Below are 19,042 nucleotides of genomic sequence, written 5' to 3'. Positions count from 1 at the left end.
CTCTCTCTCTCTCTCTCTCTCTCTCTCTCTCTCTCTCTCTCAGCCAACCGGCGAGATAGCGGCGGCTCTATTTCGTTTCGCTGCTCCCCGACACCGGGGGGTGGCTATTAGTCGTAATTACTGCAGAAATAAGTCTCTGCTTAATACCTCCCTCTCGCGCACCCTTTCATCTTTCACCTATCCGAGACGATATTCTCTCACCACCGTCTCTCGTCTTCCGAGGGTGTGAATTACTCTCCAGCAGGTTTCCTCGAGCTGCTTCCTCGCCGAATCTTTCTCCCCCGTACGACCGTCATTCCAGCTCAAGCAGAATGAAACAGTTGGAAGGAATTATCGCTTGCAGCTCAACATTTTGTTCTTCTCGTCCACGGGTCTCCTTAATGCTACCGGTAAAATGCACACGATCCTATTTTATTGCGACCGGACGACCTTCGGTAGATACGGGATTCAATATACAGGGTGTCCCAAAAACGTCTAACAAAACGGAAATGGGGGGTTCCTGGGATCATTTAAAGCAACTTTTTCCTTTAGAAAAATTTTCTCCGAGGCTTCGTTAACGAGTTATTAAGAAAAAAAACATTGACCAATGAGCGAAGTCGGGCTTCGTCCACATGTTGGCTCGGCCGGCTTGCGCTAGCGAATATCCCTTCATATTGGTTAATGTTTTTCATTAATAACTTGTTAACGATGCCTCGGAGAAAATTTTTGTAAAGGAAAAAATTGTCTAAAATGACTTCAGCTATCTCTCATTTCCAGATTTTCAGCTTCACATGTTTTATGAATACTTTGCAAGCCGAAAGTTATATTTTCAAAAAGTCTAGTAAATAATTACTAGAGTGTAGATTTTTAAATAATTTTGTAAATAATTACTAAAGTGTGAATTTCAATTAAAAATAATGATTGCCTGCCTATAATTACAAACGTTTATCTCACTAAACGTTTATTACTTTCTTTGCAAAATTAAATATTAATTAAGTATTTTAAGAATTAATTTAAAAATTGTGATCAGCTAGCATATATTCTTCAAAACTTTATGCCAGCGATTTTTAAGAGTAATTCGAAAGCGATTCGCTTGCGTGACTTTTCGCCATCTTTCAGTTGGAACGCAAGCAGAAGAAATAATATAACAATAACATAACATTTCTAAACGCTTCTTTTAGGATGGAAAATCGGTAACTAGGTATTTTAAAATTGATTTATCAGACCGAAAGTAATGGCTATTGATTCGCGCAGCTAATCTAACTTTTTGAGTAGCCCGTCAATCCACCTTACAGAAAAGTTCTTTTATTGTATTAGGAACAAGGCTTCTATTGAAATCACCTGCACACGTTTCACCATTGATATTTTGATCGACAAGAACTCGCTAGCTTTGACGAACGACGATAACCAGAATTAATTATTTTAGGAACTTCCATGGCAATTATACGAAAACTGTTTTCATCAGAATTTCAGGGTATTTTCAAGAACGAGTAGATAAAATCGAAAACAGTGAAAATATTTAGAGATTTTAATAATATAATTTTCTTATGTTCAACTGATTAAAATCATTATTAAAAATATGTCTATCTAGGTCCTGCAATGTAAACAATTTCTATTTTCTGTTGCACAAGTTACATTATTGGATAGAAATAGTTTACAATGTTTTATAAATTGTGTAAAAATTCTCTGATGGTCCAATTTTTAATTTACCTTTAATATAGATAAATATGTGTAATTTATTTTGATGTTATTTCAATTTCTGAAAATTCCCTTGTGTAATTTCAAGTATGTATTACACAATGCGATTCATTAATATGTTAAGCTTTATAAAACTGCTAGCATTTTTCATTATTTTAAAATTCATTTAGATACACGTTCGAATGTTGTATCGACATTCCACCGCTACGAAGACAAGTCTCCGTTGTAATAAGAGTAAATCGATGCCTTTCGAACTCCGTCGGCCCATCTTCTTCCCTTGAGATTCATTAGTCTACGTCAGAAGTCTTTGTAAATGCAGCTGTGGCGTTCATGTGTCGATATCATTAATAGCAACGTCAATACAATATTTTACTACAGAAAAGTAGAATGGGAAATACGTATTAAGATTTAAATATTGCGTGTTTCTTATAACAATCATACAGTTTACATTTACGCGTTATGTATTCAAAGAATTTCAGTTTCCGAATATCTGTAGTAAAAATATAAACTTAAAACAAAATGGGACGTATTAATTTTAATTTCTATATAAAAGTTAAACAAATTTATTTATAATTTTTGAAATATTAATTACGTTATAAGAAGCGTTATAATTCTTTATAATTTAATGTTATAATATAAAATAACATATTATTTACAGTTTTAATAAATATCTAGCATTACTTTACTTTACGGTTTCGGATAAACGGCTGAAGTAGAAACGTTTCTGGCCAATTAGTCGTCGTGATAAGTTCTAAACCAAACTATTAGCGAACAAATACGAGAAGTATACTGAAATTGGTATTAACGTTTATTGACGTAGAACGTTTGAGGTTGGTATTTATGGGCTTGGAAATTGACTGAACCAAGTGATCGTTAGCTGCTTCCTTAATGGAGATGGTACATACATATATGTATTTGCTGCGGGCATACTACACAGGAACTTAATTCGCGAGTATACATACAAGGATCTTAGAAGTACAATGTATAATTAATCAGAGAAAGTATGTAAAATAATAAAATATAATGAACAAATTACTGAAATGAAAATTACATAAATCATAGATTATTGTATAGTAGCTGACTGAACTTGAAAACCAAGAGTGCTTATATTTGAAAATGCAGCAATAACGCAGTAATTGATACCAACAAATACAATTCAAAATAAAAAATACGTTTCTCTATAATTCTGAGCTTATAACAAAAATTTAAAAAATGCATATTGCAGATTTTGGTAACTGATATAAATGTTAATAACACCATCGAAAAATGTAGGGAGTATTTGTTATTGATCGAAATTTGTGAAAAACTGCTATTTTCACTAACAACATTCAATGAAAATTTTCAGAATGCATATACATAGTTTACCGAGATAAAATAACACATCAGGAAGCCCTCATTTCCCAGAAGTAACATAATCTTGGGATACCCTGTGTACTGCGTAAAGAGAAATTAAATATAACATACATGTAGAGTATAGGTAAGGTCAGCAAACAAGAACATTTATTTTTCGACTATTTCGTTTCGTTTTGTCACTAACAGTACCCAGGAGATACACTAAATGTTACCGTATATTTGTTATAGCTGTCTCATAAAAAACTACCCATTTCAGTATGTTCCGCTGTAGTTTTCTGACGTATTGAATACAGGTTTTGGTTTAGTTTTAGGTTCTGTAATAATCGGATATTAGAAAACAGAAATTCCACAGTTTATATTCAAAATTTGTTTATTCGACGCGCGTTTATTTAAACAGTATAAAGTAAATGTTCTTCGCGATTAAGCAGAACATGGAAAATGTGTGGTAAAGGTAGACGACGTGGTACATGGTTAATGTGGAAGACGAAAAGTGTTGGATAAAAACCTTGCCGCGAGTATGTACAAAAAACAAACCATCCGCCCGTTTCTGGAGACACGTTTATAATCCAGACTGCGGGACGTGGGCGTTGCAAAATCGCAAGAGCAAAAAGCATCCCGTACAGAAAACGTGGAAATCGCTGCGCGCCGCGAACTGTCGCACATGCGATATTAATCGGGATTGCTTAATAACGATGGGCAAAACCGATTTGCCTACTCTTAGCACGTTGCTTGCTTCGCGTTGTCATATACTTGAGAATTAGCTTCTTACAGAATTTTCTATGGGGTTTGCATTGTCTTGGCTTAGAAAATTTTTAAATAATAAATTTTATAATTACACCGAATTGCATACTTTTTACAAATTAGTACATAAGAAAGTATTAATTATTGAGAAGTTGGAATAATGTTAATTGTAAATATTGATGAACTGAAAATGAAGTTATATTCAGTATGAAAAATAAGAAAAAGATGGATTTACCTAATACCAATTAAAAAATGTATTTTCAATTCCACTAATAACCCGTTTCTTTTCAGTTTTATAGAAAATAATGTGGCATTGTTGATCAGAATTTTCGAATCTGGCTACGTTATGTCGGAAAACACTGAAGTGTTTCCTTCGCATTGTCGTAGCAATTAGCAATGCAGAACACTTCGATAATAATTGCGTGTGCAATGTGTTATTTATTCGTGACAAAATGTCAGAGATGTAATATGAAATTGATGACAAACGTGCTTGGGACTAATTTGCAGAATGTCATCGTTTAATGAAAGAATACACTTTGCTTTCGCATACTTTGCAGACAGCTAATGGTGTTCGAAGCAATATTTATGACGCGGAAATCTCGCCATTATTATCAGAACGCAAACGTTCGCGGACGCGTGAAATATTAAAAAGCGGCGCGCTCGACGCGAAATCAAATTTGTCGTTGAATTAATCTGATACTGCATGTAATTAACGTGCACTGTATCGTCGAGTAACGCCGATTTGTATACCAAAATTAAATCATTCTTAACACCATTATCGGCCTTGCTTTTAAACAGATTATTTTAGAAATTTGATTTAAAGGCGGAATCAAATTAAATTCAACCTTATCCGGAAAATTATTGCTTCAGGATCATTTGTAAATGAGGATTAAAAGTACTAACGATCTGTATATTTTACAGTGATTATTTAATTAGACTGTAAAGCTTTATTATCGTACAAACGTTGTTACCGAAATCACATTGTGCTCTGTTATATCGGTTTATTTCAACTCGTTTATTAGCATTTTTAGATAGAGACAGAGTAGTAGAGCCGATTTCTGTAGGAAAATCAACTGCTGTGTCCTTGGTTTGTTTGCAAGCAAAATTAACGTCATGTTTATATGATTTATTAATTTGTTTTATCCTCTCATCTTTCATTAATTCTTTGTATTCCGCTTCAGGACCTTCGTATTTCAGAATACTTTCAACGCGGTATTCTTTTTTGTCCTCGCTTTGTTTTTTGTTTCTAGCCTTCATTTAACATTCCTCCATTTCCTTTCCCCTTTCTAGCAACTCATTCAACCACCTGCTTTCATTCTTTCCTTTTCCATAATTTCTAACCTCCTTTTCATCCACCTAATTGTTTTTACTCATTTTCTTTGTTCCTCTGCTACCTTTCTCATCTGCTATAATTTTCACGACTTCCATTTTTTCCTCTTTCCATTTTTACCCCAGCTTCAGTAGCTCTTCACGAATTCTTTGTACTTCTATTTTTCCTGTCTTTTCTACCGTTATCCCCCCAAGTTTGCCTCTTCTTGTTCGTTTCTAACTTCCTTTAATATCATCGCAAACTATATTTTCATATAGATTGGGACTCTCAAAATTAAAAATCATCTTCAGCTTGATTCAGAAATATTTTATCGTCATATTTCTATACAATATCTCTACAATATCGTCTATACTTCAAGAATTTGTAATAATGATTATATTTTAACAATTACAATAGGTTTTGCAGTTATAATATCCTTTTAACAATTACAATAGGTTTGCAATAGTGTAACTACATCCTTAAATTTTGTTAATATCTCCACAATATTCATTGCATTTATTCATTTTTATCATAAATGTATAAAGTCGACTGTATAGTAATAATATATATAGTGTCATATAATAAACAGACTTAAACCAGCTAAACGAGGTAGTAACATATTTTATAACATATTAAGAACATCATAATATTCTTAAATGAAATAGAATACCTTAAAAATATCAGTTAAAACATCTCATTTCATCTACTCTGAACTTAAATGGGACATTCTGTACATCTAGTAATTTTTCAAATTTAAAGGACACTTTCTGCAGAATATGAACCTATTTAAATAAAAATTAACGAAACGAAGTATTTTCGAATATCATGCTTTCTACAACTTCACTTTACGCATTGCAAAAAATGGTGTTCGCCACGCCGCGGCGCGCCGTCACGTATCGCTAGCGAGGAAATTGGTTATTTTAGTAATATAAAAATTTCAGGTGTAGAATTTCGTTATTCAGAGTGGCGTGTTAAAGTTCGATGAATACCCGAACACACAGATGGAAGACCGCCGGTTTATAAATTATTCGACGCAGACGGAAATTGATTGGTATTTCATTGGTTGAAATATGTTGCCATGTAAAAGGGCCACGGGAATTCGTGAATTATAATTTCACGAGAAAACATTGCGCTCGCGCCGACACCTTTCATTTTTGCTCGCAAAACGATGCGAACAAAAGGGTAATCGGACTATTTTCCGTGTCGCGTTTCTAATTCGTCGTGGCTGTTAACTAAATTCAGTGCTCGCCGTCGCGTCGCGCGTTGAATATCGCGATACAACACCGTTTCGCGAAGGAAATTAATTTAGTGAACAGGTTTTTTTCTTCCGCGTGTTGCGTAATTACAAGAGCTCACGCATGCGCGACCAAACGTTATACTATACGGAGTTGCATTACCCAGGCAAATGAGATTTATGATAGTACAACGACGCCGATGTAATGAATTGCGGCGCTGCTAAACAAAATGAAATTCACTGACCGGTTTTTTTACGCTGAAGAGCAATTCAATTTTTACCCCTACGGAGTATCCACATTGCGTTCTCAATTAAATGTATGCGTTTGCTGCTAACGGAAAATCTGACGGGACGTTACACCTGTGCAAACTCTACGAACTTTTACAGAAATGATAAATTCCCAAAGAGACTCTTGAATTTCGACTAAATTATGTATTCTACGAATTTGTATGAAATTGAAGTAAATTAAAAGACTAAGTGTTTAATTTATTGACTTGAATTATATTATTATTATTATATTATATTATATTCATATGCGCAAACTCAACATCTTGAGCTTGTAGCTGCATTCTAGATTGTATGAGTTTATAAGCTAAAAATCTCTGAAGTCGTAAAGTTTAATCTAAAGGGTAGTTCTAATTAAATCTTAAAGAAAATTTTAAAAATGGAATAATTTAAAAGAATTAAGTTTCATCTATTTTACTTGTCGACAACCGTTATAAGTGGCGGAGATTGTTTTTAGTTACAAACAACTATTATAGGTGACGAAATTTGTATTATATTACAAATAATTATTATCAATGCCGAAAACAGTTTTTATAATAGTTACCGCCTCTATTTCGTCTGCTCACTTCGTGAACTATTAAACGAAATACGTGAAGATTGTCAACACACGTATTAGAGGGTGGGCGCCGTGTTCGTAAAATATTACAGGTTGCAATTTATTCGTAGAAGGCGTCAGCTTCTCGAAAGGGATAGACCAATCACGAAATAATTAGGCACTAAAGCGGCTTTCCTATTATGCGGAGGTAATATAATTAATGCCGATATTACACCTCGCACCCGTTTACTCACGCCGACAAGTCCCTCCCCTATATTCCCGGGAGATTCTGAAAATAAAATCCCGGGGATCATCCAGCCAGCCTCGTACGTACATAGGCGGAGGTTCCTGGGCCAGCGGCAGGCTTTTCCTGGATTTACGAGTGGATATTATGCAGATGGTACTTGCATTAAACGCAGCGACAGTGCAATGCTGCACGGGCGAAAAAGTAAGACTGATGCGATAACCAATTCGTAAGTGGTTTATCATATATGACTTCAAATTGACGGTTTTCCTCGTCGGAATCCTATAAATCCACAGGACGAACCTTCCGTAGGATTAACGCCCCCGAGTGCCATGTCGTTAAAAAGCGAGAGACGGGATTTGTTTCATTTTATTTGGAAAATATCGATAAATTTTTATACGCATAAAAATATCTAAACATCAGATTGAAATATAAAGTTTAATAGTATTTTGTTCAGTACAATTTTGGTTAAGACTGCAATCTATAAAGATACATTGCATATTTATATTCTTAAATTTTTATTTCGTGTAATATATTACTTTGATTTTATGGAATTTTTCAGGTTGCTTTAGTGGCAGTCTATATTTGTTTCGTTAATAATTGTCTTTATGAGGAATCTACGAAAACAATTTTATTAGAACCCGAAACAAGAAAAGAAATTATTTTATTTTATTTTATTCCACTAAGGAACATTACAGATGCTGTTATTACTTTTTGGTTTTGTTTTCGGCATAATTAGGGTAAAGTCGCCGATATCTAAAGTCTGACATCTGCAGATTCATTCTATTTACCGTGCACATTTATCAAGCACTTCAACTTCGTTGCCGTTCATATTCCTACTTGTACCATCAGGTAAAGTATTGTTTATCAAACCAAAATCTCTTCTATCAGGTGTCGAAAGTGCAATTGCAACATGAAAGAACAATACGTAATCGTCTTTAAGCAGCAAATTTCTGAGAGATTGAAATGCAAAGCTGAAATAGCTCGTACAATATGAATTCCTTAGTGAACGACACAGCGCTGATCGATACTTGAAACTTTCCGAAAGTGTTACCGAGCTTGAGATAATACGAATATACAGGGAGAAGAACCTTCTTCGCTTTTCCTACCGGCAACTTTTCTCTATTCGACCCGGTTGTCCAACCACGTGGGTTGCAACTACTCGGTCTACCTTTACCAAAAGTTTGCTTATCTTCCGTTCACAGGGAACAGATCGAAGCATGATCGAAAAAAGAAACTACAGAAATGCTGACAAAATATAGTCCGAGTTTTCTAGGACGAACTCCTTTATTTGAGTTACGTGAACGTTGTCGCTGTCGCGCAGCAAGCCGGTTTCATCAAACAGAAGGAATTAAATGTGAAGGACAAAGTTCTCTGGACGTTTTTCAAAGAAGAACAACTTTCTTTACATAAAGAAATGCGATAAACATATGATGAATGCAATACATTTCGATATATATTTTTATAAAAGATATGAAAGACATACAATATGTAAAGTCTGCAAAATAAAAAATATATTTGTGGATTCATCTGATCATATAAACTTCTATCCAACTCCCATTGGTCTACGTATTTTCTAAAAAAATATACATCTAGATTCACAGTCTAATTATGATACAAGCTCATGAAGATATTTTATTTTAACCTCTTAGCTGCGTATGACGAGTACACACGTCATAAGAAAATGGCAATTTTACATCTTATAACAAAAATACTTCTACTATGATTTAGGTCAAAATGCTTATAAAACATATTTATTAATTTCGCACACTTTAGAATAATTCTAGAACAACTGTGGAAAAAAACTATACCCAGTGTGATTGATAAAATGCATAACAAAATTTATCTTCAAAACATATCGACGCAGCAGTGGTTAATTATTCCTATTGCTCCAAGTGGGAATTTAGGTAAAGCATTTTTGTATAGAGATGTCCTTACCACTGTAACAAATTTTAAAACGTGTCTTCCCATTCTTGAAAAAAATTATGCGAACGAACTATGAACTCTCGGCTGCGTCAACGGTTTCGAGAAGTGGTCAAACTTTCGAGACTATTTACTGTATATTATAGAGACGCAGCAACGTCACGAGCAGTTGTTGCAAACTTTACTCGGTAACATCACTTCGCCCGATGCTTTCGGCGATACTCCGGAAGTTTTGGTATCAATACGCTGCCGCGCAGCCTAGTGTGAAGACCTTTAATTGATTTCTCATCGCATGTCGTTACTAGTGAGTAGATTCCGTTGGCAGAGTTGAAGCTGCGGAGCTGGAACATTAAACTGAATTAGAACTTGCATGCTTGTGAACAAACTGCACATGAAACTCTACGCTGGAGTCAAATTCTTTCGACGATAATCAGTGTTGGCGTCGTACCGTTCCTCCGTGTATACATACTTGGAAGGAATGAGAGCATAACTGTTCGTCATAACTATTTGGTTGCTCTGTAACTTCGTTTTAGATTAATGCAAATTTAGTAAAATTATTTCATCACCGGGACTTTATGTCGTCGGGTCATTAGGAGTAGCAGGGTAGAGATTTAAGTTTGGTTGCCTCGTACTTTTTCCAAAGGAGAAATAAAGATACGTCTCATCGTCGTACCCTTTCAAAAATACTACACTTGTATACAGAGTGTTCCGAAAATGTCTAACAATCTGGATATGGGAGATACCTGAGATCATTTCAAGCAACTTTTCTCCTTACAAGAATATTCTCCGTGGCATCGTTAAGGAGTTAATAACAAAAAACTTTAACCAATGAGGGACGAGCACTACTAACACGAGACAGCCGAGCCAGGGAGCGAAACTGGGCCTCTCAAATACAGTTTAAGAAATCTGATTCTCATTTACTTTACGTTGAAACACATTTGGTCGTCCACTGTATTCCGTACATGGCAAACAATGTATCTCTGAAGGATTAATTTTGGCTGCGGTTAAATGAAAACAACTGTTTCAACTGGTATTTGAATAGGTGCTGCGATAAACCGAAATCAGAGATTTACTCTTGTCGGAGGGAAATCTTCATTATCCAAGATTGAGTGAAAGTTCAAGAGGCAGCCGTAACGAGGTCATTGTGAACAAGTTCCTTGGTCTAACAATAAGACAGCTTGTCAAACTTGGACATGTTCCCAATGAGTTTTCTGAGTTTCGCTACACCACGTTCGAGCGAATTCGAGCTGGCAAAGCTTGAACAAACATCTGGCTTGTGTCACCAATCTTGGTCAAACAAAAACTGTTACATCCGTCGAATATTTGAGCGAGTACGTTTCGTGTATATTAATTGCGAGGTTCGATTAAACATTCTACAAAGTTTCTCCTTCGTTGGTAGACGGGTGGTAGATGAAGAATATCTTCATATGCCTGCACAAGGTGCTGCACTGATACGTAAACTTACATTTAGAAGAGGTTTTCAAATTACCTTTTACTATTAGACTCATCAAAATATGAAAGATGAGTCATTCTTAAGATATTTTCTTCAAGAAACATACATTTTGTTGGCTACTCAACTCATTTCTGTAGAACTAATTAAAAATCTTTCGTATTATATTTACTAAACGCAAATATTACTAACACTATTTTATTAAAGTCTACAACCGATCCCTCGCTATACCCGATCCCTCGCATACATTTTGTTGGCTACTCAACTCATTTCTGTAGAACTAATTAAAAATCTTTCGTATAATATTTACTAAACGCAAATATTACTAACACTATTTTATTAAAGTCTACAACCGATCCCTCGCTATACCATTATCTTTGCAATAGCAATGATTAGAAATTTTTTGAATGTCAAAATTTCATTGTAGGAGAAAAAGATTTAAGAACAAAAAGACTTAAAAGAACAAAATAACATTGACACTTCACAGATTGTTACTAGAAATCTCCATCACGAGTCAGTCTCGTCACAGTACTGCAAAGAGTTAATGTTCTTTACTACCCTCTGGGGAACTTGTCCCAATTATGGTGCCTGTCCCAATTTTCGTGTGCCCACGGATTAAAAACCGACAGAAAAAAAGACAGTGTTATATATAAATTGATGATCTACTTTTTGTATTATATTTACATATTAACGTGTAAGGCGCGTCTACCCTATTAAGTATATCAACTTCTTCAATTCAGTTTGAAAAGAAAAAGAAAAGAAAGCAATTGGTCAAAGAAAAGGAGCCGAAATTTTAAATTATTTCTAGACGTATTAGATTTTCAATTATTTGGAAGTTTTATTGGAAAATCTATTATATAAACATAAGTCGGGTTTTCCTTCCTGACGCTATAACTCCAGAACGCACGAACCGATTTTCACGGTTTTGCATTCGTTGGAAAGGTCTCGGGCTCCGTGAGGTTTATAGCAACCAAAATTCTGGAAAAATTTCAACAGAAAAGCAGGAAAACAGGGAAAATCATTTTTCACATACAGCGCCATCTCTGATACATAGCATGTACTACAAACCAATATGGTTTATAAAACAAAAAAAAATAACTTTTCTTCATCTTTTAATCCCCAAACGAAATGTTACAAAAAACGAAGCCATCTGATGGCGAAACGGAGTTCGCCAGGTTTGCTAGTATATTAATAGAAATAAACATATTCTTCGCAATTTTCATATGGAATGAGCCTGTTGTGTCGTATCGTTCGCCTCGTTGACGACTTAGATTTACGACCGGTTAACGAAGAAAGGTTGTAAGGCTAACTCCGGAGAATTCGTTTATTTACACTTTGTACAGAAGTGATCTTAGCTACAAAGGACTTGGCTGCAGTTGTAGCTATTCTCGATATAATGACGTCGCGATTTATAATAGTTAAATGATTCTTTGATCTTGCTACCTCGGTGCAAGAACGATTCTAAACTTGCTGCACTTGTTGCGAAAACGATTCTGATGTTTCGTTGTCGTATTAGCTTTTACGAAAGCTCGGTTGCAGGAGAAATTTGATGGAAGTGGAGAAATGTCTAAAGTAGGGATAGGAAGGAACTCTGTGGTAGGGGATGTTTTAGCAACGTTTGACAGGGATATCCTCCAGGTCTGAATGTACCGTCAAAATAGCCGTTCACGGAACGGTCGCGAGCCTGCCTTGGGCCTTCAGGCCTCTGTCCGCGGAACCCTTTGGAAATCCCCGCGGTTTATGATGCCAGCGTTCGCTATTGAGACCGAGAACAAGAGATTGTAAACCGATTACCATGCGTCGCGCGAAATATTAAAATTACTTGATGGATCGGTTCCTCAAAAGTAGCCTTCTACCATTGCTAGCATCATAAACTGTAAATTGGCCTTCCTTGTCTCTGAATGTCGCCCTTGGGGCCCTATGCTCAGGAGGGAACAGAGCCGTTGTGCTTTTTTTCATTTATCACAGTGTGCACAGCAAAGTGATTATTGTGATCCCAAGACCTAAGAAGCACGCACGAACGAAACGATCAACGGATTTATTGTGACCAGCAATTTTTGCTCTACGCATTGTTGCTCTTGGATTAATAAAACTCGGCTTGACAATCTGCCGTAGCTCCTAACAAATGGTAACAGATAACGGATACGAAAAGGGTCACACCGTTGTGAACGATAAGGCGGAACGACAGTGACGAATAGGCTTCCGTGCAGTTCCGCGAGGTTTCCGCGAGTGCAATTCCATCGGCAATGGACTCGAAGCCGCTATCATGCACGGTCCAGAGCAATTCCAATAGGCGATCCATTATCTTAAGCGGCGCCGGCCCAATCGATTCGCCACTCTGCTTTTTCTGATTCTGTCCCGCCTACCTCGGGGATGCCTCCTTCCTGCGCCCCTTCATTTTCGCAAAATGCTAAACTCCTCCTTTTTCCTATGGAAATTGCAGGTTTCCTCGAGAGCTCGGTTTGTTGATACCGCGATTAATTGTCCCCGCAAACGGCCACGAGCTTATGACTGCCGGAATTTTCTTCTTTTCTCACTTAACCCGCGGAGCCAAACGTCCCCCTATTGGACTAACATTTTTATGCTATTATAACAAAACTTACTAGGCGAAACACAAACTTACGAAGACTTTAAAATAACTTCAGTGCATCGACGCGATATTTTTTATAATATTGACATAATTAAATGAGGAAATACATTCTTATCAAACTTTTGTTTCCTACAATTAACATCGAAACTGTTTATTTTGCATAAAGATCCGCAGTTTACTAATGATCCAACAAGGTGATCTTTAGCATAATTTTTAAGAATGCATAACTGATCATCGCTCACTGCTCTTAACTTCACTTTGACAGGATGATTTATGGCACAATTAGTTTGTCCCAGTTTCTACAAGTTTCAAAATATTCTAGTATCCAGCTAGAAGAAGAACTGGTGATGTAGTTTAATAAGTTAAGATAATGCGATAAACTATTTTAAGACTAGATTAAATAACTTGAATTTAAATTTATAGAGATATCGGAATAATTTAAGAAAACTGCTACATCATAATCGGTTTGTTAAAATGATTAAAACAAAGTATACATTTTCACTGAACCTCTATTTCTTACGATCATTCTTGTTGCGCGGTTCGTTACAGCGTCGGCCTTGGTTGGTGACGATTAAATAACGCGCCTACCTCGCGATAAATTAATATGTTGAGGATGTATTAGAAAGAACTGCGATGGAACAAGGCTGCCGTATTTAACAAAGTTTCATAATAAAGAACGAACAACTTATCACAAACTATAACAACTATGTACAAAATGTCGGTTGTCGGACTAGATGAGAAGTTACCGAGTGCAAAGTGTGAAGTGAAGATGATACGCTTCTCATCCTCCGATTACGCCTTCCTACGTAAATGGTGTGGGTGGGGTCAGTATTTCATTGGCTGCTTAAATAATATTAAAACCAATGAATACTAGGAAGATGGCCAAAGAAGAAGGGACAGCTAAATTCTGGGAATTCCCAAGTTTCATTGTTTTCGGCGTCGCTGTCGCTGGCCAGCACCCCTGCTCACGGCCACATCTAGTGAGGGCCGCCACAAACTCAACTGCATAGGCCGCTCGCGACGCGACAATTCTATTCGACTTTCCTTTGCATAAACATTCGCAATCTATTTTTATTCAATCAATGCGACATCGCTCTATTTAAAGAAACAATAGAATGAATAAAATAATTATCATATTTTGAGAATTTGGAAACACTTTAATACGGAAAGCATTTCGAAAGTCAGTCTTTAAGTATATCTCATAAAAAATCCACTCTCTGGGAAGCTGTTAGGTAATTGACATTTAAGAGGTTAAATGCGTAAAAAGCGTTTGAACTCTTAATAAGTTGAGACAGTTAATGCGAAACTCGAAAAAGTTTTCACGTCGAAAGCTTCTTAAGATGTACTTTAATAAGAATACAGTTTCCATTCAATATGTACTTGCTCCGGGGAAAACTTGACCCAACTTTGGCAACATTAACCCTATTTAAATATTCAATGATCTTTTTCCAGGCTGCGGTAGCATAGCGCCGAAATCTTCCTGGGGTAAAATCGCGACCATGGGTTACGCCAGCCTTGGGATCCCGTTGACTGTGGTCTACCTATCGAGTGCCGGAGGTCTATTATCCAGGTGTGCCAGGGGTGTCTTTACCCGTGCACTTTGCTGTTGCCTTTGTTCGAATTGCGGTTATTGTTGCTACGATGAAAGAAGAATGGAGGTGAGTGGGATAACACTGCTTGATGTAGCATTTATCGTCAAATATTCCAACGACTGAAAATAGCGATTTCATTCATTAGAAATAAATGATGCACTTAAAGATACTATTATCGATTGATTTAAGGATTACTGTAAAAAATATTGAAAGTTTTAATAAAATATGCAATGTCCTATTAATTTCCAAGAAATTTCAAACGATTGTAAAAGGGAGAAAATAGTTCAATGTGTATTGCACAAGTAAATTCCTTGAGCATGCGTAGGTGTTAAACGCAAGGAAAGATGTACGACGTTCAATTCTCATGAGTCCGGTAAATAGGAGATATATTTCCATGGTATAGTAAGATATGGATATCTTTAATGTTATACAGAGTGAATGTAAAGTGTGGTAAAACGAAAAGTGAACGTATATTTCTCAAAGGTGCAATAAGCAATAAATACATTGAGCAAATGGGGAAATAAATATTTTTAAATGCATGAAATATTCCTGTTCACCGCAAATTATTTATATAATGATAAAAGATACATTACATTTACTGTATAGTTATCAATTAAATATATCATCAAGTTATCATCAATAAAATAATTGATGATAGAAGTGAATGCAAGCAAATCATCTCCAGAGTACTACGTTTTTGAACTTAATTTGGTAAATTTTTCACAGTTTTTAACTTTTCTTACGTAATAATTTTGTTACGAGTTTCTACGTAATGGATTCCATACATATAAGAGAGCAAAATTATGTTTACACAGGTGAAGAATTATATTTCTGTTTGAAGAACTTATCCTAAAAATTCTGCCAAGGTACTTTTAAATACGATTCTGTGTAAATATTTAAAATTGTTATATCAAGGAAATGAAAGTTAACACTTTCCTCAGACTAAACCAATGTAATTATGTCGGTTACGTTTGATACAATTGCTCCAAACCTATCACAGGATTTAAAAAAATAAATCGTATTTTAGAACAAGTATAAAACCATTTTTATATCTTACTGTTTCTGATATTTCAAACTTTTCAAATTAAATGTAAAACGAAAAGATATCCACAATTTAAAAAATACAATTCTACTTTAAACGCCCTTAGATACATGGAAGCTCCGTAAAGTTGCATGTGATATTTTCGATAACGCCTTTGGGAAACCGAACGCGAAGTTTAGTATTTCCCATCGATCTTGTTCACATTTTTTGAAAGATAAGTTGCGAAGCAGAACGAGAAAGCGGTAGCACTTCCTTCGTAGATCGATCTTAAAATTGCTTTTAAATTGACATGGGCCCAGGAGAAGGAGAGACGAATGAGAAAGAAAAGGCAACAGGAAGAACTGGCTCAGCAGCAACAGCAATTGCAGTTACAGGAGCCCTTTTATGTCCGCGCAAATGCGTCAACGTTCACGAGCACAGTGGAAATTAAGGCCAGCCCAAAGGACGAAGTGTCGAGTCTTGGCTCCGGTGACAGGCCAAACGTTACTATACTCGCACCAATCAGCATTTGTCTCGGCGCAATGCTCTGCTACATCGTGGCGGGCGCTTTTACTCTGCACAAGTTGGACGACTGGTCCTTTGTGGGTACGTTGCAAAAGAGATTTCAGATTTTTCCCAGATGAGTCGCGTTCTCTCGAACGCCTAAACCGTATCACGCGCGATCGTAGTACATTTCACCATGTGCATAGAAAACTTTCGAAAATGATTTAACGTGCTCAACGTACCGCGTAAGTACGTTTTCAATTTAATTCTTTGCACTCGGAGTCATTTCAACTGTAAATCTGAAATCATTTTTCAGGTTTACAGTATTTCCATTTTGATGAACTTGCAAATCCCGATGTGAAATTACACAAGCGACGAAAGAGTTACCTTATGCATCTGTTACATGTTCGACTGTTGAATTTATTGCAAATTACATGCTGAAACGTTCTGTTACATGTTTTGATCGCAGATGCAAGCTACTTCTGCTTCATGAGCCTGAGCACGATCGGGTTCGGCGACATGGTTCCCGGTTCCTACCCCCGTCAAAACCTTTACGAGTCAAGGAACGTGACCATTTGGTTTTGCTCCTGCTACATAATGTCTGGAATGGCGCTCACCGCGATGTGCTTCAACATCCTCCACGACGAGATCGTCCATAGGCTTAGCCATCAGGTGGAGAAGCCGGAGCCGATGAAGGCCAGCCCGAGCGTAGACGAGCTGTCGACGGATCCTTTCGCGTTGACCTCGTGACAATTTCCGTCTGGCAACCTGTGCCACAGGAGCGGCACCGACGAGAACGACATATGCGGGACAGAACCACCTACCAGTCTGTTCGCCCACGAGAACGAAATCAATATCTTGAAGGACTCTTTCAATCAGGTAGACGTCACTAGAGACTGCAAGCCGATCTTAAAGCTCGAAGATCACGTGCCGTCGATTCCTAGTGTTTACATGTTGCCGAAAGTCGACGAAGAGGCCGAGGAGAACACCGAGATGTAAAACTTTGCCCCTTTCTTGTAGCTCGAACAAGTATGCTTGATCTAGGTAAACGATGTGAAAGGTAACCCGCCGGATAGAATGACCCTGGGTTAATAGGTATATACTACACGTAACGCAAGATATATGTATGTTAAAAATAGAGGAATACTCGTTCTATTATAATGGTGTAGCGCGCGCTTCGACGTATAGTTAAATCGATGAAAGGCCATTCGATTAAGTTCATCGTCGACGTTGAATCGCAAGAACAATTTCAGTCGAGCGTAGTTGCAGCAGCCGATGCGTATCTTTTGATGAATTCGTCTTTTGGGGTCGAATCTTCTCGGAAAAAGGACGACTCTCGTCCTGCAAGGTTAAGGAATTTATGATTTCTCAATATTCGTTGAAATAATAGATATTTAACTAGCGAACGATCGACTGTTTTTTGTGCAGAATTCTTTGCGACTGAAAACATTCACCGCTCCGAAGAAACAATTCCACGGGAATCCGCAAAATACAAAAGCAATATGTTCTCGTGGAGTACAAGAAACGTCCCGATTTCGAAGAAAGTACGCGAGTAGAACGTCGTTTCCGAGATTCACAGAAAAGGACTTGTTTATTTTAGCGAGATGCGATTTTTATCGTTTTAATCAGCATAACTTATTTATCAATAACTGCTGTAGAAAATATTACTTTATGTAATATAAATATAGCTACCAAATACATTTATTTCAATCAAAAATGGCGATACTCATGGAAACCGAGCTAAGACTTATACATGTAGTGCTAGCATACTCATCGGTACCGTGTCTGATAAGTCCAGTAATGGTACTATAGAAGTTTTAGCGACGAGTAGGGTATCTTCCAGGTGCACGAATTCTATCCTAAATGTTCTACGAATTCCAAGAACTATCTGCATACGTTTCTACGGTAATCCGAGACGGATCTTAATGAATATGTGACACGTTTCACAAAAGCAAGTTCAATAACTATTACAATTGCCTTTACTCGAAACTCGGAAACGGCATACTGACTCCCATAGAAACAGATTCACTGTTTTTACATGCCTACATACACTAATCTTGTAATTCCATATTTAAGCATTCACAAGAAAAAAAAAACATTCTTACTTGTAAAATAACCGAAGAAATTTTTGCGTCTAGTCCGCGAGATGGAACATTTCAACGTAATCAAATATGCACACGTACACGTATACACGCGTGTCATTGTTTCTCATATTCTACGCATCGAACAATTATTAATCCTCGCGCAAACGATTTTATTCAGATATATTCTACCACTGCCGTAAACAGAAAAAGTGTTACCTGCACGAATTTTAACGTATAAGTACGTATAAATCTAAATATCGTAACGATCGGATTTTTTTACGGAAATGGGACTTAAGTAAGCTTTTATACCAGTAATCTGTAAAAGTTCAATTTTTTATGGAAACTTCAACTTTTGTACATATCTACTTTTATTATCGATTTCTACCGGGAACTTTTTATATTCTATAAAACTTTTAAAAAGATTGTTTGTATTATAAGTTCGCGGGTCTCGTGATAACTTGGCCGATAATCAATTATACAGTTATGGGAATGTAACAAAT

The 19,042-nt window shown here is 36.5% G+C and overlaps 1 protein-coding gene across 1 annotated transcript in view; it reads left to right on the top strand.

The window, feature by feature from the left end:
* The window catches only part of LOC144472360 (potassium channel subfamily K member 6), a 98,436-nt gene extending 81,057 nt beyond the window's left edge, over positions 1-17,379 (top strand). Inside the window, exons 3-5 of the mRNA XM_078185367.1 lie at positions 14,794-14,999; positions 16,275-16,560; positions 16,928-17,379. Coding sequence (XP_078041493.1) covers positions 14,794-14,999; positions 16,275-16,560; positions 16,928-17,208 — 773 coding nt within the window. The 3' untranslated portion in view covers positions 17,209-17,379. The remainder of the gene's footprint in view (positions 1-14,793; positions 15,000-16,274; positions 16,561-16,927) is intronic.
* The last annotated feature ends 1,663 nt before the right edge of the window (positions 17,380-19,042 follow it).

The sequence above is a fragment of the Augochlora pura genome, chromosome 7 (genome assembly GCF_028453695.1).
Source record: "Augochlora pura isolate Apur16 chromosome 7, APUR_v2.2.1, whole genome shotgun sequence".
Classification (NCBI taxonomy): Eukaryota; Metazoa; Arthropoda; class Insecta; order Hymenoptera; family Halictidae; genus Augochlora; species Augochlora pura.
This window is presented reverse-complemented; position numbering and strand designations above follow the sequence as displayed.